The sequence below is a fragment of the Oncorhynchus keta genome, chromosome 10 (assembly GCF_023373465.1).
Source record: "Oncorhynchus keta strain PuntledgeMale-10-30-2019 chromosome 10, Oket_V2, whole genome shotgun sequence".
NCBI classification, from domain to species: Eukaryota; Metazoa; Chordata; class Actinopteri; order Salmoniformes; family Salmonidae; genus Oncorhynchus; species Oncorhynchus keta.
The window spans coordinates 55,545,054-55,570,170 of NC_068430.1; the positions used below are offsets into that span (position 1 = coordinate 55,545,054).

The 25,117-nt window shown below is 40.5% G+C and overlaps 1 protein-coding gene across 1 annotated transcript in view; it reads left to right on the forward strand.

Moving 5' to 3' along the window:
- Positions 1-25,117, forward strand: part of LOC118388993 (V-set and transmembrane domain-containing protein 2-like protein) — a 63,821-nt gene that overhangs the window by 33,912 nt on the left and 4,792 nt on the right. Inside the window, exons 2-3 of the mRNA XM_035778643.2 lie at positions 22,201-22,367; positions 24,963-25,007. Of these exons, the coding sequence (XP_035634536.1) occupies positions 22,201-22,367; positions 24,963-25,007 (212 nt within the window). The remainder of the gene's footprint in view (positions 1-22,200; positions 22,368-24,962; positions 25,008-25,117) is intronic.

Sequence of the window (25,117 nt, forward strand, 5' to 3'; positions counted from 1 at the left end):
TAAACTTCCTACTTCAACTGTGTATACACACACACACACATATATGTATATGTATATGTTCCTTCTTTAGTATTTTCCCCTACCCCTACCACCCCTCCCCTAATTGGAGTAAACTAATTGACAACAATACTGACAACAATAGCATGTGTAAGCTGGAAGTTAAAACCTATATACATTTTATGGAGACAGTATATTTTAGTCATCTTTTTTAAATTATTCAGCTAGCCTCAACCCTTTCTCTCAAACCATCCAGTTTTAATTTCCATATATTTTTCAACTGTGCTGTGATGTTTCACAAAGTTTCTGAACCTTTATATTCTCATAGATTCTACAGATTGTAAATTAAGTGCTACTTGCAAAGTTAGCTCCAGGTAAATGTTTAAAGTCTTCAACCATTCCTGGACCTGTGACCAAAAACAGGCTACATTTCATTTATCACTATTTTCTTTAAACAATTTTGGTCTTTAATGTAGGGCTGACAGACAAGTTCCTTACCTTCTCCCCCTTCCACTTGTCTCTTCCAGTTTTGCGGTAATGCTGCAATCAGTTGAATGTAATTTTCAATTAGTATACGGTGCCTTGCAGAAATATTCATCCCCCTTGGCATTTTTCCTATTTTTTTGCATTACAACCTGTAATTTAAGTATAGTTTTACTTGGATTTCATGTAATGGACATACACAAAAAAGTCTAAATTTGTGAAGTGAAGTCAAAAAAAGAACTAATAATAAATTCAAATAAAAAACGGAAGTGGTGCGTGCATATGTATTCACCCCCTTTGCCATGAAGCTCCTAAATAAGATCTAGTACAACCAATTACCTTCAGAAGTCACAAAATGTATGAAATAATGTCCACCTGTGTGCAATCTAAGTGTCACATGTCACAATCTACCTGTCACATAATCTCAGTATATATACACCTGTTCTGAAAGGCCCCAGAGTCTGCAACACCACAAAGCAAGGGGCACCACCAAGCAAGCGGCACCATGAAGACCAAGGAGCTCTCCAAACAGGTCAGGAACTAAGTTGTGGAGAAGTACAGACCAGGGTTGGGTTATAAAAAATATCAGAAACTTTGAACATCCCACGGAGCACCGTTAAATCCATTATTAAAACATGAAAAGAATATGGCACCACAACAAACCTGCTAAGAGGGGGCCGCCCACCAAAACTCACGGACCAGGCAAGGAGGACATTAATCAGAGAGGCAACAAAGAGACCAAAGATTGGAGTATCTGTCCATAGGACCACTTTAATCCACACACTCCACAGAGCTTGGCTTTACGGAAGAGTGGCCAGAAAAAAAGCCATTGCTTAAATAAAAATAAATAAAAAGCATGTTTGGTGTATGCCAAAAGGCATGTGGGAGACTCCCCAAACATATGGAAGAAGGTACTCTGGTCAGATGAGACTAAAATGGAGCATTTTGGCCATCAAGGAAAACGCTATATCTGGCGCAAACCCAACCCCTCTCATCACCCCAAGAACACCATGCTGTGGGGATGTTTTTAAATCGGCAGGGACTAGGAAACTGGTCAGAATGGAAGGAATGATGGATAGCGCTAAATACAGGGAAATACTTGAGGGAAACCTGTTTCAATCTTCTAGAGATTGAAACAGAGAGACTGGGACGGAGGTTCACCTTCCAGCAGGACAATGACCCTAAGCTTACTGCTAAAGCAACAATCAAGTGATTTAAGGGGAAACATTTACATGTCTTGGAATGGCCTAGTCAATGCCCAGACCTCAATCCAACTGAGAATCTGTGATATGACTTGAAGATTGCTGTACACCAGCGGAACCCATCCATCTTGAAGGAGCTGGAGCAGTTTTGCCTTGAAGAATGGGCAAAAATCCAGGAGGTGCCAAATGTATAGAGACATACCACGAGAGACTTGCAGCTGTAATTGCTGCAAAAGCTGGCTTTACAAAGTATTGACTTTGGGTGGGTGAATGGTTTTGCACACTAAAGTTTTCGATTTGTCTTATTTCTAGTTTGTTTCACAATAAAAAATATTTTGCATCTTTAAAGTGGAAGGCATGTTATGTAAATCAAATGATACAAAACCCCAAAAATCTATTTTAATTCCAGGTTGTAAGGCAACGAAATATGAAAAATGCCAAGGGGGTGAATACTTTCACAAGTTTAACTATAATATTTGTTGTAATATTTGTTCTCTATTTCCTGCTGGATTAAACTGAAATTGAAACCAGCTTTCTATGGCTTGTTTTAAAAATAGCAATATTTTGGAGATTATTTTATTTTCAGACAACCGAAAGGGAGAGGTTGTAAACTGATTAAAGAGAAAAATACCATTCTTGAACATGGGGTGAGACATTTTTACTAATCTGCTACAACTGGTTTTGGATTGAAGTATAGCTTTTGTATGACTGAAACCTTTAGTGAGAGGTCCAATGTTAAAATATTTACTCCTTTCTGCCCTCCAAATTCATATTCGATATATAAATAGGCCTGTTAAATGTTATCTGACTTGTTGTTCCAAATAAAGTGGAATATTTTTTGCTCTTATAATTTAAAAAAACAAGTCATTAGGTGTAGGCAGCGCCATGAGCAAATAGTATACTGGGATATGACTAAAGAGTTAATCAGGGTGATTTTTCCTCAAATAAACAGGTATTGCCCTTTCCATAGTATCAAGATCTTATCTATTTTTGCCAACTTTCTATGAAAATGTATTAGAGTGAGAATTTCTTCCTTTCAGAATAGGAATACTGATTGTATTCCAGAGCGGTTAGAACAAATCTGTGTGGCTGTGCAGCAATCCAAATAAAATCCAAATATAAAAAAAAAACATGTTTTTAAGCCTTGGATTTATAGCACCTTGATATTATTGTTGGATCTGATATTAATAGCTAACATTTCGATAGCCATAAATAGATATGCCTATGGTGGACAACCTTGTTTTACTCCTCAGTTTAATACTTTCTGAGAAGCAGACAATTTTATTTGTACATCTGGGGTTAGTATACATAATTTTAACCCATTGTATAAAAGATTCTCCAAAATGAAAATAGTCCAGGCATGTATATATCAATTCCAAACTTACTTTATCAAAGGCCTTTTCAAAGTCCGCTATGGATACCATGCCTGGTTTCCCAGATTTGTCATAGTATTCTATTGTTTCCAGTACTTATCTTATATTATCTCTAATGTATCATCAATGTAAAACACTTGTCTGATTCGGATTAATATTTAAATCTGTGCTCTATGCATTTTGCATCACAACACGGAAGTGTATGGGGCCTCCTGTTTTTTTTAAATGGACTGGATCTTTATTTACCACCTGGGTCCTGTTTCAGTAATAGTGAAATCGGACCTTCTTGCTGAGAGTCTGACGGTCTACCATTTTTATAGGAATGGTTAAAACATGCTAATAACAGACCCTCTGAGTACACCAAATAATGTTTGATATACCTCAACTAGTATGCCATCCAGCCCTGTAGTTTAAAGCCTTTTATTGCATCACGAAGTTCAGAAAATAATCGGAGAGGATAATTCTGACCCACATACAACAATATCAAGATCACAGAATCAGGATTTTCAGTGCTTTGAACAGGCCTACACCGTGCCATCTACTGGACAGGTTGTGGTACTACTTCCACACTGTCATGGGGAAACAAAAAGTTAACTACATAAATTAAAGTAAGATTTTAAAAATGGTACATCTTTCATATCACTTATAAGTAGATGCATGTATTTTACATGTCTCAATATAACAACTGACCACATACCTATACTAGGGTCAATTTAACATAATGAACCTTTGGTTTTCAGATGTAATGTTTTTTAAATCTCACCTTAGTTACATTGGAATTTCTTGGTTGTGGTGCCTTCCTTTTCAGAGGATCAGAATAAAAATGTCAGTTTTGAAAAACCCAATTCCAACATTTAATCCTATCCGATTGCCGAAATCTGATGAATTCACTTTAAAAAACTGGGCCCTGTGTCAGAGTCTAGGTGATGTGGGTAAGAAGGAGTCAGGCGCAGGACACAGAGATGAGTAATTATAGTAACTTTACTCAAAAATAATCTTCCAAAAAGGAGAACGAAAATCCTGAATCACATAAACGAAACAACTGATAACAATAAACACGCACAAAACCATGATGGCTCCAGAGGGTTAAATAGGGAAATAATTCAAACATTATGGGAACCAGGTGTGTACAATACAGACAAAACAAATGGAAAAAGAAATGTAGATTGGTGGAGGCTAGAAAGCCGGTGACGTCGACCGCCGAACGCCGCCCGTACAAGGTGAGGCACCAACTTCGGCGGAAGTCGTGACCCCCTGGTTTCCTGCACATTAGTAGAATAAATATCACAAACAGGACAATAGGAGAAACAGTGACAAAAGGTGTTGCATTTTAGAAGTCATGGTCCTGCTGGGTTTTTCCACGCTCAACAGTTTTCCACGTGTATCAAAAATGGTCCACCACCCAAAGGTGTATTGGGAATAATTATATTTATTGTTTATCTTTTTACCCCTTTTTCACCCCAATTTCATGATATCCAATTGTTACTTACAGTCTTGTCCTATCACTGCAACTCCTATATGGAGAGAGGAAGGTCGAGAGCCATGCATCCCCCGAAACATGACTGCTTCATGACACACTGCACACTTAACCCGGAAGCCAGCCGCACCAATGTGTCAGAGGAAACACCGTACAACTGGTGACTGAAATCAGCGTGCATGCGCCCAGCCCTCCACAAGGAGTCGCTAGAGCATGATGGGACAAGGACATCCCAGCAGGCCAAACCATCCCCTAACCGGGACGTCGCTAGGCCAATTGTGCGCTGCCTCATGGGTCTCCCAGTCGCGGCCAGCTGCGACACAGCCTGCGATCGAACCTGGGTCTGTAATGATGCCTCAAGCACTGCGCCACTCGGGAGGCTGGGAATTAGTATTTGACATGTGTACATACAGTATATATACAGTGGGGAGAACAAGTATTTGATACACTGCCGATTTTGCAGGTTGTCCTACTTACAAAGCATGTAGAGGGGTTGCAACAATGGCAGCGGATAGTTTTAGAAAGAGAGGGTCCAGATTGTCTAGCCCAGCTGATTGTATGGGTCCAGGTTTTGCAGCTCTTTCAGAACATCTGCTACCTGGATTTGGGTGAAGGAGAAGCTGGGGAGGCTCATGCGAGTAGCTGCGGGGGCGGCGGAGCTGTTGTCCGGGGTTGGAGTAGCCAGCATGTCCAGCCATAGAGAAATGCTTATTGAAATGTTCAATTATCATGGATTTATCAGTGGTGACCGTGTTACCTAGCCTCAGTGCAGTGGGCAGCTGGGAGGAGGTGCTCTTGTTCTCCATGGACTTTACAGTGTCCCAAATCAATTCCCAAAACTTCTTAACCTCATTGAGCATTATGCACTGTGCTCTTGCGGTCATCTTTGCAGGATGGCCACTCCTAGGGAGAATAGCAACAGTGCTGAACTTTCTCCATTTACAGACAATTTGTCTTACCGTGGACTGATGAACATCAAGGCTTTTAGATACTTTTGTCACCCTTTCCAGCTTTATGCAGGTCAACAATTCTTTATCTTAGGTCTTCTGAGATCTCTTTTGTTCGAGACATGGTTCACATCAGGTAATGCTTCTTGTGAATAGCAAACTCAAATTTTGTGAGTGTTTTTTTTTATAGGGCAAGGCAGCTCTAACCAACATCTCCAATCTTGTCTCATTGATTGGACTCCAGGTTAGCAGACTCCTGACTCCAATGATCTTTTGGAGAAGACATAGGGGTTCACATACTTTTTCCAACCTACACTGTGAATGTTTAAATGATGTATTCAATATAGATATGAAAAATACAAAAACATTGTGTTATTAGCTTAAGCACACTATGTTTGTCTATTGTTGTGACTTAGATGAAGATCAGATCATATTTGATGACCAACTAATGCTGAAATACAGGTAATTCCAAAGGGTTCACATACTTTTTCTTGTCACTGAAAGGAAACAAATACTTTGACCCGTGTTTGTTCACAACCATTGCGCTATATCTATCTATCTTTCCATCAGTCTGTTTGTCTTACCATGTGTCTGTCTGTATGTCTGACTGTCTGTCTTTTTAGCCAGATGCTCTTTATCGACACGAAATATACAAAAGTATGTGGACAGCCCTTCAAATTATTGGATTCGGCTATTTTAAAATCTAACACGCAGCCATGCAATCTCCATAGACAAACATTGGCAGTAGAATGGTCTTACAGAAGAGCTAAGGGACTTTCAACATGGCACCGTCATAGGTGGCCACCTTTCCCAAAAGTCAGTTGGTCAAATTTCTGCCCTGCTAGAGCTGCCCCAGTCATCTGTAAGTGCTATTTTTGTGAAATGGAAACAAGGAGCAACAACAGCTCAGCCATGAAGTGGTAGGACACACAAGCTCATAGAACAGTAGCGCCAACACTCACTACCGAGTTCCAAACTGCACTGGGAGCAATGTCAGCACAAGAACTGTTCGTCGGGAGCTTCATGAAATGGGTTTCCATGGCTAAGCAGCCTAAGATCACCATGCGCAATGCCAAGCATCGGCTGGAGTGGTATGAAGCTCATCGCCATTTGACTCTGGAGCAGTGAAAATGCTTTCTCTGGCAGTCCAAAGGACAAATCTGGGTTTGACCGATGCCAGGAGAATGCTGTCTACCCCAATGCATAGAGCCAACTGTAACGTTTGGTGGAGGAGGAATAATGGTTTGGGGCTGTTTTCATGGCTCTGGCTCGGCCCCTTAGTTCCAGCATACAATGACATTCTAGGCGATTCTGTGCTTCCAACTTTGTGGCAACAGTTTGGAAAGGTCCTTTCTGTTTCAGCATGACAATGCCCCTGTGCACAACACGAGTTTCATACAGAAATGTTTTGTCTAGATCGGTGTGGAAGAACTTGACTGGCTTGCACAGTGCCCTGTCCTCAACCCTATCGAACACCTTTGGGATGAATTAGAACATTGACTGCAAGCCATGCCTAATCGCCCAACATCAGTGCCCAACCTCACGAATGCTCTTGTGGCTGAATGGAAGCAAAGCCCTGCAGCAATGTTCCAACATCTAGTGGAAAGCCTTCCCTAGAAGAGTGGAGGCTGTTACAGCAGTAAAGGGAGGACCAACTCCATATTAATGCCCATGATTTTAGAATGAGATGTTCGACTAGCAGGTGTCCACATTACTTACAGGACTCGTGCTCTGTATTTTTAAGCCTGAAGCATTACTGATATGAAACCAGTTATTTTCACATTTCTAAAACAGGCATGAGCAAGCAAAAACAAGATTAAGAAATGCATACAGTACCAGTCAAAAGTTTGGACACACTTACTCATTCAAGGGTTTTTCTTTATTTTTACTATTTTCTACATTGTAGACATAAAAACTATGAAATAACACATACGGAATAATGTAGTAACCAAAACAAGTGTTAAACAAATCTAATACTTGAGATTCTTCAAAGTAGCCACCCTTTGCCTTGATGACAGCTTTGCACACTCTTGGCATTCTCTCAACCAGCTTCATGAGGTAGTCACCTGGAATGCATTTCATTTCACAGGTGTGCCTTGTTACTGTAAACGCTCATTTGATTAATTACAATAACATCACATCAACAACCCTCTACCACTGCATGGTTATGAATTTCAACAACTCTAATTAAGAACGTTACCATGTTGCTGATTTTGCAAAAATAATTCACTGTTTCCTTGCATGTAGTCAATGCATAGAGAATCACTCTTCCGTGTTATTTTTTGTCAATTTCCTATACACGGGGGATACAATGCTTGTTTTCATCTTTGATCTTTGAAATGGTACTAATTCTCTGTAAATTGGTAGGGCCAAGGCTGCATGCATCCTTCCTTTCCTGGAGTATAGAAGGACATCATGGATGGAATTCCTACCTAGAGACGTCCTTTCCACTCTGCACTCACTCACACACACCCACACACAGACACACGTAAGGAGACACATAATCACTAGTGTGCCACTGAGAGCATCACTGTGTACCAGACAGGAGAGGAGGAATAGGGACTGCACACTCAGCGAGAGAGAGAGAGAAAAGAGAGAGATGGGGGGTTATAGAGAGGGAGTGAGTGAGGAGGAGAGAGAGAACAGAGGTGCAGGTGGGTATAGAGTGGGAGGAAGGAGTGAGAGAATAAGAGGAGAGGCAACAGCTCTCAGTAGAGGGGAACCAAGAGGGAGAAACCTGAGGGTTTGTTTTAGAGGAGGAAAGCAACTCAGTGTGAGTGTGAAACTGTAGGTGAGGGAGAGAAAGAAGGAACAAAAAAATAAAAGGATACACACCACAGGAGGTTGGTGGCACCTTAATTGGGGAGGACTGGCTCGTGGTAATGACTGGAGCATAATAAGTGGAATGGTATCAAATACGTTAAACGTAAAATGGTTTGATTCCATTGCATTCCCTCCATTTCAGCCATTATTATGAGCCGTCCTCCCCTCAGCAGCCTCCTCTGATACACACATATGAGAGAGTGAAAGATAACAGTCGAGAGAGAGGGAGGGGAATTTGAGAGAAAATGCTTGAGTCTGCAGAATTAGTATTTTTAGTAAGTGTCTTTTGGGTTGGATTTGAAAGAGCACGGTCTACCTCAAAGCTATAAGAAAGCAATTCCATGGTAACAATTTTGGTTTGTATGGACTTGACCAAATCTGCTCCAATCATAGACATCTATCTTCAACTTTGGACATCGCAGTACAGCACAGTAGAGTATAGTTCACTCTACTCTAGTGTGCACTACTGTACGGTACTGCAATGTATTGTACTGACCTATACTCTACTTTTCTTTACTGTACTGTACTTTGCTGTGCTGTCCAAACTTGTGAAAAAGACATATGTGATTGGTTCAGATTTGGACTACTTTTAAACGCCCATAGACGTCCGGTGTCAGTCTGTGCTTAGTGAGTGAGAGGGCTGGTTCCAGTAAATGGAAATAGAGGGGTCTCATGGGTAGGTAAGAGCGGGAAGAGGTGACATTAACTGAAAAGAGAGAAACAAGGAGAGAGAGAGGGAGGGCAGTCCAGATTGTTTTCACACTTTTGCTTTGACCACCACACAACAGAATGAGAAAGAAAACAGTTATGGGCTGAACATAACAGTATGCCAGTAGCAGGTGACCCAACTGTGGTTTGTGACTACAATGAATTCCCATTGTAGCCAATTCAGTTGAATCATATAAAATCACATTTGATTTGTCACATGCGCTGAGTACAACAGGATTTTAAAAAATTATGAAAAAGGCAATGCCACAGAGTGACATTCTCTACAATCGCACCAAAAAACAATTACTGAAAAAGGCAATGCCACAGAGGGACATTCTCCACAATCACACCATTGTCAAGACTAAATAAAAAGATTGCTTGAGTTTTCTAACATTTTCAAGTTTCCCAAGTGGAATAGAATAGCCCTGAAGGAAAGTTTATATCTTAGAATTTCCTCCCCCACTTTCTCTCCTCATAGACAAGAGTTTTTAAAAATAAAATAGTTTGAATTTTAGAGCCAATCTCAATCGAGATGACCTCCCATTCAAATCAATTATGCTTCTCAGATTTGACATACTAGACCCTACTAGACCCTATCCTACATACTAGACCCTACCCTACATACTAGACCCTACCTTATAGTGAAATGCTTACTTACAAGCGTGGACCTAGTGATGTACTCTACTGAGCCGTACGCACTACCCTCTGTATTGCCTTGCGGTCGGAGGCCGAGCAGTTGCCATAACAGGTAGTGATGCAACCAGTCAAGATGCTCTCAATGGTGCAGCTGTAATCTTTTCAGTCTCCTAAGGGGGAATAGGCTTTGTCTTGCCCTCTTCACAACTGTCTTGGTGTGTGTGGACCATGATAGGTTGCTGGTGATCTGGACACCAAGGATCTTGAAGCTTACAACCTGCTCCACTACAGCCCCATCGATGAGAATGGGGGTGTGCTCAGTCCTCTTTTTCTTGTAGTCCACAATCATCTCCTTGATCACGTTGAGGGTGAAGTTGTTGTCCTGGCACCACACGTCCAGGTCTCTGACCATAGGCTGTCTCATCGTTGTCGGTGAGCAGGCCTACCGCTGTTGTGTCATCGGCAAACTTAATGATGGTGTTGGAGTTGTGCAGTGTTGAGTGAACAGGGAGTACAGGACGGGCCTGAGCATGCACCCAGGAGGGGACCCCATGTTGAGGATAAGCATGCTGGTCAGGAAGTCCAAGATCCAGTTGCAGAGAGAGGTTTTTAGTGCCAGGGTCCTTAACAGAAGTCATTCTTTTTTTTGGTCATTCTGTTACAGATTTGGTTACAGAATGACACGTTTTAATCACTTAAACCAAATGTATATCAGTATAAACACTATAACTAATTGCTAGATCTATCTTGTTATGTGTTGGAATATTATATTCATTTGAGAGAGATTTAGTAATTTCTTCAAAAAATATATATTTTTCAAAATCAATTAATTATTGCAATAATGAAACCGTCGACCTGGCAGTCTTGCCTACCCTTTATAGACCATGCTGTTCCTTATATACCTGTTACTAAGATTGCTCCGTTTTAGCTGGTTCAACCCCTCCCATATAGATTGGGGGCCACTTTGGGTTCCTCCTGTGGGTCATCTGCCAGGATAATAATGAGGCCTTTGTTCTGTTCCTCCAGCCTATCTCTATCTTGGTGGCTCTCACCACATCTGATCTATGGAATGCCAGCTGTAGGTTTTTTATCACCAAGCCATCACTTAACCAGTTGCCAGCCCAAGCTCCATAAAGACTCCTCTCAGTTAACTCAGAACCTTACTCTAACAAATAAAACAACAATTTGGTGCATAAACATAACATTACATTGTAATCCAGCTACCACATTCCCCCATTTTGAGAATTCTCTCAACTTAAAAGCAGAATTATAAGGTTAAAAAAAATTCCGGTTAGTGCCTAATGAACATGCCCTAGGACAAGTATCATGATTCCACCATGTATAAGGCATCGCCTATGGACTCTATGTTCTATTAGCATAAACCTGCTATAGTTCCGGAGTATTATCATTATCAAAAATGACAATTTGGCAATGGATATAAATCCAATAGATTAAGGATCAAATTTACTCTCAGGACCAGAGTTCACCTCTCCATTCCCAAGGCATGCTGAGAATAGCCATTGGTCAACATCTTCAGTACACAACAACTTCTTTACCTATGTCACAATCATCATAACAACAATCAAAACAATCAATCCATAATACATGAATTGCTCCGATTAACATACCAAAAATGTCTCAAATCAATTGGGCAGTTTAAAGAATCATTCTGCTTCCAAATCATAATTAAAACCCAAATAATTATTCTAACAAAGTTTAGAATGACATTGCTCAGTGATTCACATTGGTTCTATCACCCAAAATGAAAACCCTCAACTTAACGCACTGACAGAATGTACATTTATATTACTATACAAAAGATTCATCTCATAATTCTATTATTAAGTTTCGCATCAGGGTTATAATTGCAGATCAGTATCTCCATGCATTCCTAGCCTAAATCACTATACATTTTGCAGTGTATAAACCTCCTCAATCAACCTGATACCCCAAAATAACAATTTTAGAAAAGTCTAAATCAGTTATGGGCACAGGTGACCAACCCCTTCCTTTTCCTGGCCCTCAATCTTGTGGCATTTCTTAATTTTTCTTCTGCAGATAGCTTTACAGTTCAAAGTGGATGGCCCATGACAATGTCCCAATTTCAATGTCTCACTTGAACCCCACCACAACTTCTACTATGTCTTGTCCATTTGCCAACCAGTATACAAGCAATATCAGAGACGTTTTGGAACGGATCTCTCCCCATGCTCACTCCATGTGGACTTCTGTTGTATTCCAGGGAGAAAAGGCATGAGAGAAAAGGCAGTTGATAACTTCAACTGGATGCTGTACACCGATTGCTAAAGTTCGGACTCAGGTCACTCGGTAGAGGTGGTGCAGGACAGGGCCGTAGTGAACACCATTTCTTCATCTGGTTAGAGGATGTTTTGAGGTCCACACCATTTGGTAAAAGTACCCCTCCCGTGCATTTAGATCCCATCTCCACCATAACCTTAAGAAAGGACAGATCAGAACAATAATTTAGTTCAGTGCATCATTGATTCCGTAAATCCAAACAAATGATCTACTGTATGACAAAGTATTAATGCAAATCTCTAAAACACATGTCTTTGGAAAAAAATAACATCACATTCTGTTGAATTTTTTTTTCTCCAATTAGCACTATACTCCCCTTATCACACTGTCAACCTCATGGCAGAGTCATATGATCAGGAAATGATCCCGATCATTCAGCAGACCCAATCTGGTGAGATTTATCGAAACAACCATTTGGTGCATAAATATAACATCATCTTGTAATCCTGCAACCACAGTTACTGCTGCGAAATGTAATTATCTTCCCTCCTCATGAAGGAGAGAAATAGGAAAATATCTTAAAGATAGGTGGGTTTTTTGGAACAGAATGACAATTATTTCTTAAATTTAACAGAAGGCAAATTATTTTTGCAAAGCTAAATATAAACGTTGATATTATTTGGCAGGGTCTTTAATTCAACATGAATGTGTTTTCATGTATTGTTAATACCTTTTAAGACTTTTTATGTTTTCTAAGACTGCTTTTTCATCTGATACCTCTTTGCCTATTCGACATTTTTAGGATGGAAAATGGTTGAATAATGTATATGCCTTAATTTCTCAAAAATATAGAATCTTAGCTTTCATTTTATGTGCTCCTATGAACTTCACGTTAGTGCTCGTGGGGATTTTTTTGACGTGGAAATGTCGAAGACCATCCTACTGTGGTGTGGAATCCCAAATCTAAGCCTCATACAGGACTCGCTGCATATCCCTGTCCTTGAGATGACTTTGTTTACTTTAGGGTTCCATCTATTAGGCTATGGATACAGAAGACTGAGGGCAGCAAAGGCAGTTTGTCAAAATTAGACTTCACTGTCTGCTCACTCACGGCTTTCATGGTTCTTCTCAAGCTGCATGCCTATATGAAAGTGATCACAAACCAAAGCTGTAGTTAATTTTCTCTCTGTCAACCACCATCCTTCACCTATTTATTTGTGCTCGTGTTTATCTTCTTTTAAGTTAGATAATATGAGCAAACAACTGTCTGGTGTATGCTGTTGTCAGTAGACTGCCAAGCACTGTTGCTATCTTGGGTATGCCACACTTTCATTTGGATGTTCCAATAAACCACTTTTAAAAAAGGAGAGTGCATGCCTTCACACTGTTCATGATTCAAAAAATGACAATGAAAGGTCAATGTTTGGGTCACTTTCTGTTCTGTGTGATGCACCCTTTGGAGCGTTTCAAGTGTGTGTAGGCACCCTTTAATTATATGTGTGCAGTTTTCAGACAGTTTTATAATGTAGCATGTACCATGACCATCGCCCTCCAAAAGTGTTGTTGGGTTTATCTCAGCGGTATAAAGTGGAGTATTGGTTTCCACATGTAAGATGGCGCCAACCGATATGGCAGCTCTGCTTCTAGCTCCGAAGAAACTATGCAGTATTTCATTTTTAGTTTTTTTGTTATTTCGTACATTATCAGTCCAGATTTCTTTGGTGTTATTATATACAGCCGGAAAGAACTGTTGGATATCAGAGCGGTGGTAACTCACCAGCATTACGACCAGGAATATGACTTTCCCAAATTGGATCCTATGTTCGTACCCCCCAGGGCAATTTAACTTATTCCAGAGACTGCTCCAAAACACCACTGGCGGAGAAGAGCTATTTGGAGTGGACTTCTGGTCCGACTCAGGAGGCGTGCACACTATCCACCACTTCTGAGTACAATACTAGCTAACGCTCAGTCTTTGGATAATAAAGTAAACAAGCTCAGGGCGAGGATCTCCTTCCAGAGACATCAGGGATTGTAACATACTCTGTTTCACGGAAACATGGTTCTCTCGAGATATACTGTTTCCTTCAATTCAGCCATCTGGGTTGTCAGTACATTGTGCACACAGGAATTAAGAACTCTCCGGGAAGAAGAAAGGCGGTGGTATATGTTTCCTGATTAACCACTCTTGGTATGATTGTGATAACAAACAGAAACTGACGTCCTTTTGTTCACCCGACCTAGAATACCTCACAATCAAATGCCGACCATATTACCTCCCAAAATAATTCTCTTCGGTTGTAGTCACAGCCCTCAAGCCGATACCATGACGGCCATCAAAGAACTACACTGGACTTTATGCAATCTGGAAACCACATATCCTGAGGCCGCATTTATTTATTTTTAACAAAGCAAACGTGAGGAAAACGCTACCGAAGTTCTACCAACACATTGACTGTAGTACTGGTAAAACATTGGACCCCTGCTACTCAACTTTTCAAAATTCCTACAAGGACCTCCCCCGCCCTCCCTTCGACAAATCTGATCACGATTCAATTTTGCTCCTCTCTTACTATAGGCAGAAACTCAAACAGGAAGTACCCGTGCTAAGGTCTATTCAACGCTGGTCTGACCAATCGGGATCCATGCTTCAAGATTGTTTTGATCACGTGGACTGGGATATGTTCCAGGTAGCCTCTGAGAATAACATCAACGAAAACACAGATACGGTGACAGAGTTCATCAGGAAGTGTATAGGAGATGTTCTGTGACTTTTAAAACCTACCCAAACCAGAAAATGTGGATAGATGGCAGCATTCACGCAAAACTGAAAGCGCAAACCACCGCATTTAACCATGGCAAGTTGACTGAAAGTATGGCCGAAAATGAACAGTGTAGTTATTCCTTCCATAAGGCAATCAAACAGGCATCACGTCAGTACAGAGACAAAGTGGAGTCGCAATTCAACGGCTCAGACATGAGAAGTATGTGGCTGGGTCAACAGACAATCACGGACAAAGGGAAAACCAGACACATCGCGACCACCCATCTCTTGCTTCCAGACAAGCTAAACACCTTCTTTATCTGCTTTGATGACAACACAGTGCCACCGACGCAGCCCGCTACCAAGGACTGTGGGCTCTCCTTCTCCGTGGCCAGCACGAGTAAGACATTTAAGTGTGTTAACCCTCGCAATGCTGCCAGCCCAGACGGCATCCCTAGCCGAGTCCTCCCTTATAGGGCCCCCCACAAACTCTGGGTCATGATCCCCACCACAATTGCAACACGGCCGCTCTTCACTCCGATTTTTGTACACTCCACTCGTCTGCACACACTTGAAACATGTCCAAATCCTTTACAGTTTTTACATTGTAGTGGTTTTGGGACAAATGCTCTTATCTCATATACCCTAAGTGCTCACTATCAAAAAATATAGAACTGACATGCTTTCTTCCTTTTCTCCATCTACCATCGGGGTCAAGCGATGAGCACTAATCAAACCTGGGATTCTCGATGCAAGGTTTTCTGCCTTAACTTCCCTCAACACCCTTGAGGTAACTTCCGTCGACACCCCTGGGATGACTCCCTTAACAGATGCCCAACTCTAGAGTTCGAAGCACGTTACTTCAGATGACACGATTCTTGTGAGGCCTGCTGTCCTTGTCCTCTATTCCTCAGGCACATCATTCATTATTAGAACAAGCCCACTCCTGGTCACTCAGATAGATTTCACTTTTCCCGGCAAACAATTCACCCGCTTCATGACCCAGATAAATATCATTGTTAGAAAAAAACATTTTTAACTAGGCAAGTCACACCCCATCCTGTGAACGGGACCGTTGTCATCATCTGACACTAATTAGCATAACGCAACGGACATAAATCTTCCTAGAAAATATTCCTATTCATGAAAATCACAAGTGAAATATATTGGAACACAGCTTAGCCTTTTGTTAATCACACTGTCATCTCAGATTTTCAAAATATGCTTTACAGCCAAAGCTAGACAAGCATTTGTGTAAGTTTATCAATAGCCTAGCATAGCATTATGCCTTGCTAGCACCAGGCAACCTTGTCACGAAAATCAGAAAAGCAATCACCTTTGATGAACTTCGGATCTTTTCACTCACGAGACTCCCAGGTAGATAGCCAAAGTTCATTTTTTCCCAAAAGATTATTTTTTGTAGGCGAAATAGCTCCGTTTGTTCTTCACGTTTGGCTGAGAAATCGACCAGAAATTGCAGTCACTACAGTCACTACAACCCTGAAAAATATTCCAAATTAGCTCCATAATATCGACAGAAACATGGCAAACGTTATTTAGAATCAATCCTCAAGGTGTTTTTCAAATATCTATTCGATAATATATCCACCGGGTCAATTGGTTTCTCAGTAGAAGTGATTGGAATAATGGCTACCTCTGTACTTTACGCAAGATTTTCTCCGGGAGCATCATGTGACCACTTGCGCAATGTAGCCCCCTACGGGTATTCTTCAACATAAATCGTAAAACTACGTCACAATGCTGTAGACTCCTTGGGGAATATGTAGAAAGCACATTCACAGCTCAATGGGGGACTCATTGGCATGCAGCGCTTTCAAAATATGGGGCACTTCCAGATTGGATTTTTCTCAGGCTTTCGCCTGCAACATCAGTTCTGTTATACTCACAGACAATATCTTTACAGTTTTGGAAACGTTAGTTTTAAGAACAAATTCTTATTTTAAATGACAGCCTAGGAACAGTGGGTTAACTGCCTGTTCAGGGGCATAACGACAGATTTGTACCTTGTCAGCTCAGGGGTTTGAACTTGCAAACTTCTGGCTACTAGGCTACCCTGCCGCCCCGATAAGAAGTGAACCCTTGTACGACATACACATATCATACCCTTCAATTTTCGACACCTTTTTCATTCCATTCTTCGACTACTACTGTTGTCTGTTCATCTTCTCCAACTCTGCACTTCTCATTTCAAATTTGACATCCACTTCCACCATGATTCCTCATGGTCCTCGCCCTACTATCGACGCCAAAAAACCATGCATGTAACCAAAATCCACACGTGTTTACTTGGTTTTGAGCATGTGAAATAAATTTAAACGACAGTACCGGTGGGATGAGATAACTTGTGCTCCATAAACCACACCCCAGTGGGCAGAGGCATGTTGCTTGTTCACTGGGACACATTGTACCACGAGAAAGACAGATAGCCCTCTCATTTTACAATGGTCTACGCTAGATAACAAGCCAGACCTGCTTGACATTCCTTCTCTCGTTGCCCTCTGTCCCTCTCTCTCTCCATCTCACAAATGAGGCTGCTCCCTGGCCACGAGCAGTGGAGCGTCGAGGACAGACTTGTGGGAGCTCAGTCAGTCAGTCTGTGCTGAACCTCCCTCCCGAAAGAAAATGTATTTCAATAAACACAATAGCATTTTCATTAGTTTATGCAACTGTAGGCTATATGTGCAAAATAATAAACACTAAAACACCACAATAAAACACCAAAATCCATTAAATAAACAACATCGCAAGGACCATTCATTATTCATTTGTTAAGGGCAGGTCTTAACTCTTGAAATTCTGGGGGCGGTATTTCATTTTTGGATAAAAAACGTTCCCGTTTTATACGGGATATTTTGTCACGACAAGATGCTCGACAATGCATATAATTGACAGCTTTGGATAGAAAACACTCTAACGTTTCGAAAACTGCAAAGATATTGTCTGTGAGTGCAACAGAATGTTACAGGCAAAACCCAGGTAAAAATCCAATCAGAAAGTGCCCCATATTTTGAAAGCACTGCATGCCAATGACTCCTTATATGGCTGTGCATGGGCTACGAGCTTACGCTTTTTACGTATTCCCCAAGGTGTCTACAGCATTGTGATGTATTTTTACGCATTTATGTTGAAGAATAGCCGTAAGGGACCACATTGAGCAAGTGGTCACATGATGCTCCCGCAGAAAATCTTGCGTAAAGTACAGAGGTAGCCATTATTCCAATCGCTTCTAATGAGAAACCAATTGTCCCGGTGGATATATTATCGAATAGATATGTGAAAAACACCTTGAGGATTGAATCTCAACAACGTTTGCCATGTTTCTGTCGATATTATGGAGCTAATTTGGAAAAAAGTTTGGCGTCGTAGTGACCACATTTTCCGGTCGATTTCTCAGCCAAACTTGAAGAACAAATGGAGCTATTTCGCCTACAAAAATAATATTTTTGGAAAAAAGGAACATTTGCTATCTAACTGGGAGTCTCGTGAGTGAAAACATCTGAAGTTCTTCAAAGGTAAATTCTTTAATTTGATTGCTTTTCTTATTTTCGTGAAAATGTTGCCTGCTGCTAGCAGGGCATAATGCTAGGCTATGATAAACTTACACAAATGCTTGTCTAGCGTTGGCTGTAAAGCCTGTTTTGAAAATCTGAGATGACAGTGTGATTAACAAAAGGCTAAGCTGTGTCTCAATATATTTCATTTGTGATTTTCATGAATAGGAAGATTTTCTAGGGATATTTATGTCCGCTGCGTTATGCTAATTCGTTTCAGGCAATGATTACGCTCCCGGATCCGGGATGGCCGCCCCAAGGACAAAGTAGTACATTTTCTGTGTGACATAGGATGTGAAATCTAAAACCACTTGACGCTGGAATGCCACTCTTAGCATTTCATTGGCTCTTCTGACAGTCCATCAACACCCTACATCACAGACACTGACAAAGCACATGCCTGCAATCCATATATTGTAGTGCAGCAGGAGAGAGTGGTTTCACCACTGTAGCACATTTATAACCATTCATCTAAAATATTTTGTACATTTTAAACAAAAAAAAAACACTATGTTTTTCACAGACGGGCAAAATTAATATGAGATGAAAGGTGAGAGCCTAACGAGTTCAGGAAGCCAAGATAAAGCTCTGTGCGATTCACAGCGATTGGGGGCAGGCATTTTGGTCAAGAGAGACCATTTAGAAAATATGCAAATGTTCTCTTACACTAAACATACACATATGTATTTTATAATTATAAGGAAGGTGAAATCTTATAGTTAGTAATTGTATCATTAGATTATACTATATTTATAAAGAATATAAGACATTTCAAGCCTTATTCATGTCACTTTTTTGAATAGGAAATGCATCATATAAAATATTTTGTATTTTCATATTTGAATCATATTTGTACTGTGTACTTGAGCTTGTGTCCTCAAAAGTGACTACACCTCAGCAATTTATAACAATTTGTACCTGCAAGGTGAGGTTTGAACCTTTCTTGGAATATGCAGCATTGCTAGTTATTGTTTATGGCCCTCTCATGATAAATAATAACTTTTGGGGATTACGTAGATTGCATTTTGTAACATTTAGCTGTTTTAAAGGCACTGTTATCACCCTCTTCAGAGGAGCTTTATTTCATAGACTAAAGCATGTTACCTCTCGTGCCCCCAGTCTAGTGAAATACTCGGTCTCTCTGGAAGATAGATGTATCCTATCATAATAAATACACTACTTTGACAGACAGCACCTCCCCTAGCCTACTTTCTACCCACCACGATACCTCGTACGGGTCCCCTTTTCATGGTAAACTTTTCCTTTGAACCGTACTCCAGGTCGCAAGTTTTCATTTCCCAACTTTCTTCCTTCCCACCATTCTCAGGCACAGCAGCAGCTGCACCTTCCAGACCTTCCGCTATTTCTCCACTCTTCGACTCACCCTTACTCTCTACAGCTTTCCCAATCTCCATCTCACTCCCTCTATGATCACTACCATCCAGAGGAGGCTGGTGGGAGGCGCTATAGGAGGACAGGCTCATTGTAATGGCTAGAATGGAATAAATGGAACGGAGTCATAAGTGGTTTCCATGTGGTTGATTTGTTTGATATTACATTTGACATTATTCCAATCCAGCCATTACAGTGGGCCTGTCCTCCTATAGCTCCTCCTCCACTGATACTATCAGAAGTAGAAGGATCAAGGTACTCAAGCTCAGTTTTATTTAATTATTCATGAAAAGCAGGAGGTGTATAAACCGGAGATGTAGGTTTCCTTTTTGGAGATCTACATCCGATTTTCCGCCATCTTTTTTTGCTCATCTTAATTTTGCGTTACTCATCGTGGTCATTATTTTTCTTCTTGTCCTCCATCCTGCTCAAATTCTCACATTTCCGCTCATTTAGCAGCATTTTGCTGTAGTCCGCCCTGAGTAGATGTAGCTTGCTTCGTGATATACCACTCAGGTGTTTATGAGAAGGACCCCGTATAGTGATGAGGTGTCCTCAAACTTGCCTATTTTATGGTTCTAGACGCAGGGAATTCAGAACACAGCCTTTCCTCTCAAGGTTAAAGCATTTGGCTGCTGAAGTACAGCAGTGTTTATGTACCTTTTAACATATTTACCATTTGCCCTCACCAAGAAGAGGTAAGAGTTGAATATCCCTTTGGTAAATGGACAGATGTATAATAATTTCTATTACATTTTAACCATGAGGTTTTCACTCCATCTTTTCGCTATATTTTGTATCCTGTGCAAATTTGAATTGTCTTGGAACTACTCTGCATGATCTGTTTATTTGATAAACAATATTTGTGCAAGAATATAAAATAAACAAATAGGAGTGACCCACTTGTTCAGGACAATGCACTTACTCCCAAAATAACTCACCACTGTAAGTACAAAGTCATATAAAATCAATATGGAGAGAGAGTGAGCAAGAGCGAGAGCTCTTTTTAGTAAAAAATGTGAGACTCAATGGGGTGTGATGAGTGTACAATCACACATGACCTCAGGCTGCTACGCTGTGTAGAGCAGGAACTGAATGTACTGAACATACATCTAGTTTCACCGCTCATTATTAACCACCATCATTAGCGTGACGATAGATCAAATGAAGATAGATCAAAATGATTGATGTGAATGTAATGAACCAGTTGTCATTGTCCTGAAAAGCTACTGGGGATGCAGGCTTTCGTTCCAGCCCAGCACTACCACACCTGATTTAACTTAGCATGGTCCAGATTGAAGATCACGATTAGTTGATTATTTGAAACAGGGATGTTCATGCTAGGCTGAAGCAAATGCCTGCACACCATGAATGGGAATTGGAGACCCCTGGAATATACCTTGATTTAATAGAGGCATGTGACGGTGATAATGTGTATTGTGTTCTCTAAGCGTTTGTCGTGCAGGGATGCGGGGACAATATTTAATCACAACACAAGACAAAGGCTGCTCTATGACCGGTGTAGTGTTTCCTTTATGTTTCTCTATATTCTATACACAAGGGGTCGCTGCAGGAGACATGGGAAAACAATAGGCAGCCAGGAAGGATTGCGAAATGTAATGGACGCAGAAATGCTTACAACCCTTTTCATTCTTTTCCATAGGGGCATATCTTTTCAGGGGCAAATCACTTAGATAAGACACACATTTTTCACAATCGTACTATCCATATCTATTGAAGTAGTTATTTATTATGATACATTTTGTACACATGCTTCTCATTACCTAAAGGGCAACATCCTTAAAAAGCATGACTCAAAATGCGATTAGATGAGCCAGTCGAATTGCAATTGTCTGATACATCTGCAATGTCTTTAAGACACACAAAACATCTCTCCTACTCACATCTCCCTACAGTATACAAGAACATCCCTTCCAAAATCCCCAAAGTGCCCTTCAACTTAACTATCTTCATCCTTGCTGAAGTTTTATCATCATATCAGATGGTGGTGCATGTTAAACAACAAGACATCGCTTAAACAGAATACCAGTGGCTACCTTATCTTTCAAAGACTTGTCTATAAGACTAAAGCACTTGGTGGAGGAAGCCTTTGTGGTGGTGAAGTTATGAAGGATGATTAGTCCATGAATTAGCAATGTGTTTTAAGGGAGCAGTTAACAGGATTTAGCGATGGTCTAATAGCTGGATGTGTGGGGATAGATAGGGGATATGAGGGAGTGATGTCTTTGTTTGAGAGATGTCCCAGGCTACTTTAGCCCTCTGAAGGATCACGAAAACAAAAAAGCCCACAGCAAAGCTGGGTGGTATTCATTAGGTGCCAAATGGAAAACAAACGACTGAAACAGGGAGGGACTAGCTGAAGATGTCCAATAAGAAACACTCTTTTTTTAGTGTTACTGTTCTTTAGCAAAGACTTTTTGACCCTTTCGTGATTTAAAGTCACAAATGTATCACTTTTATTTCCAGTGCTACCCCTGGTTGGTCACTTTTTCTGGTCACTTTTCGGGTGCATACATGCTCAGTCTCTTCACTCTTTCTCCATTAAGCTCTCTTCACGGAGGTCCCTCATGACACTACAACGCATAGCGGTCAGGATGTGGAGATGGCCTGTTCATTCCGAGGGGCGGGGCCCTCCTACTCCCTGGAGATCCAGTGGTGGTACATGAAGAACCACAGAGACTGGCCAGAGAAACCCGCCTGGACCTCCAATCAGGTGAGCCGCTGAGAGGAATGTTACGGTCGGAGGGCGGGACTTGCCTTTTAAGGGGAGATTGTTTTTGGCCGTTGGGTGTTTGGGTGACACGTGAGTCAACGATCCAAGTTACTGTTCTGTGATTCTGTTTGACATAGAGTAGCTGTGGTTGTGTTAGCTCAGGACTTGGTTAGCACAATTAAACAATGTAGTTCCACTCACTAAATATTAGTAACTGTCAATGCTGGTTTGTCTATTGAAAGGTTACAAATGGAGCCCCCAATCACTACTTGAGACACATGTGTCGGTGTGTGTATAACATTTTCCCAACCTCCTAGTGTCAATACAATATTCACTTGAGTTATTTTCTTGTTTCATAAAAGAGTAGCCCTGTATCTGATTATCATTATCATCAATATTTGATTAATTCTCAGCTAAAATATTTATTACCTTTTAAAATGTATTCTAAATGTACAGCAGTCGGGTTTTAGACCAGGTCATAGAACTATCTCTGCTGCATCCACAGTTATAAATGATGTTGTTAACTGTATGAATAAAAAGCAACATTGTGCTGCCCTCTTCATTGACCTGTCAAAGGATTTCAATACTGTTGATCTCTCACTGCTAATTCAGAGGCTTTCCTCAAATTGGCCCAGACCAGGCTGCATGTAAACTAGTTAAAAAATACTATAGATATAAAACTCAATGTACAGTACATTCTGAAAATATTTGAATTAAACATTTTTTGGTGCGTTACGGCCTTATTCAAGAATTGCTAAAATGTTTTTTTCCCCCTCATCAATCTACACACAAGGCAAAAACAGCAAAAACATTTTTGCAAATGTATTTTCAAAAAATGAACTGAAAAATCATTATTTACATACTGTACATTTTCAGACCCTTTACACAGGACTTTGTTGAAGCACCTGGCAGCGATTACAGCCTTGAGCATTCTTGGGTATAACGCTACAAACTTAGCACACCTGTATTTGGGAAGTTTCTCCAATTCTTCTCTGCAGATCCTCTCAAGCTCTGTCAGGTTGGATGGGGAGTGTCACTGCACAGCTATTTTCAGGTCTCTTCAGAAATGTTCGATCAGGTTCAACTCCGGGTTCTGGCTGGGCCAATCAAGTACATTCATTGTCCCGAAGCCACTCCTGCTGAGTCTTGGCTGTGTGCTTAGGGTCATTGTCCTGTTGGAAGGTGAACATTTGCCCCAGTCTGAGGTCCTGAGCGCTCTGTAGCAGGTTTTCATCAAGGATCTCTCTGTACATTGTTCCCTTTACCTTTCCTTCAATCCTGACTAGTCTTCCAGTCCCTGCTGCTGAAAAACATCCCACCATGCTTCACTGTAGGGATGGTGCCAGGTTTCCTCCAGATATGACGCTTGGCATTCAAGTTACCACATCCGGTCTCAGGGATGGCTAATTCTGGAAATCCCTTTGACCTCTATTGAGTGAGGTCAATCAGATCTTAGTTTTCTTGCATCTTATTATTGGAACACTTTTTTTTTAATGTTCTGGTGCCTCTAGGGAAATTCAGAAAGCTGATTGAGGACCTTATTACTGGTGAATGAGTTTGTTTTCTATGACTGTGTTTTTCTTGCATTTTTTGCATGCGTTTTGTATTTATATTTTGTTATGTGTATTTGTTAAGTCATTTATCATGGCTCATCGGTAAAGGAAACCTTGGTCTCAGTATGACTCCCTGAGAAAATAAAGGTTAAATAAAATACATTTAAAAAAATGTTTCAAAAAACATTCATTAAGCCCACATGGACTTTGTTAACACACTATTACCATTCAAAGAGATCATGTTCATTACTGTTGACAGAACTGAATCGACTGAATCCACATTTGTCTATAATACAGCACGCAGAGGGAATACATTACCCACAGCCCTTGGCATTGGAAATAATAGATAATTGCTGATTAGCATTTTACTAGCACTGTGGGAGGAGGTTGACTACTATAACTTATGGAAACTCAAACCCCCTGCTGTGATGCTAGACACTGTAATTGGCACTAAGGAAGGAATAGATTTTCCAAATCTCTGTTTGATGCATAATGCATACCCATGTCCCTAAGAACATTAACAACTTCATAGTTAAGAACACTATAATAATATGGAAGAAAATTAAACATATTCTACAAGAACCAACATCACTCCCTAAAAATACAACCTTATGGAACAATCTTTGGATAGGTTTTCAGAATAAATTATATATATATATATATTTACATTTATTTGAACAGTTCAACAGGGAGTCATGCTGAGACCAAGGTCTCTTTCACAGTTGAGACCTGTATATACATCAATACACTTCAAACACATCGATTTGTTTAGTTTTTTACCTTTATTTAACTGGGCAAGTCAGTTAAGAACACATTATTATTTTCAATGACGGCCTAGGAACAGTGGGTTTGTCAATATACTCTCTGCACATCAATAAACATCAATATACACATCAATATTCACATCAATACACTAAAAGCAAAACACAATCATAGAAAAACATGTGAAGTCATATTTGATTATATCTCAATTGATAATGTATGTCTCTTGCGAATGTTATTTCAGCCATATGCCTGACTTATTTTAACAAATTCCTTATAGGTGGTGCCAATGGAGGAGATGTCTAAGGATGCCACCAAAATAAGTGTGAGGAGACACATGTACAGTCTTCAGTACTGCACTGTAAACTAAATGGACTCTTAACTAAACATGATTAACTCATTATGAACCTAATTATTTCTGTTGAAACCCAGGAA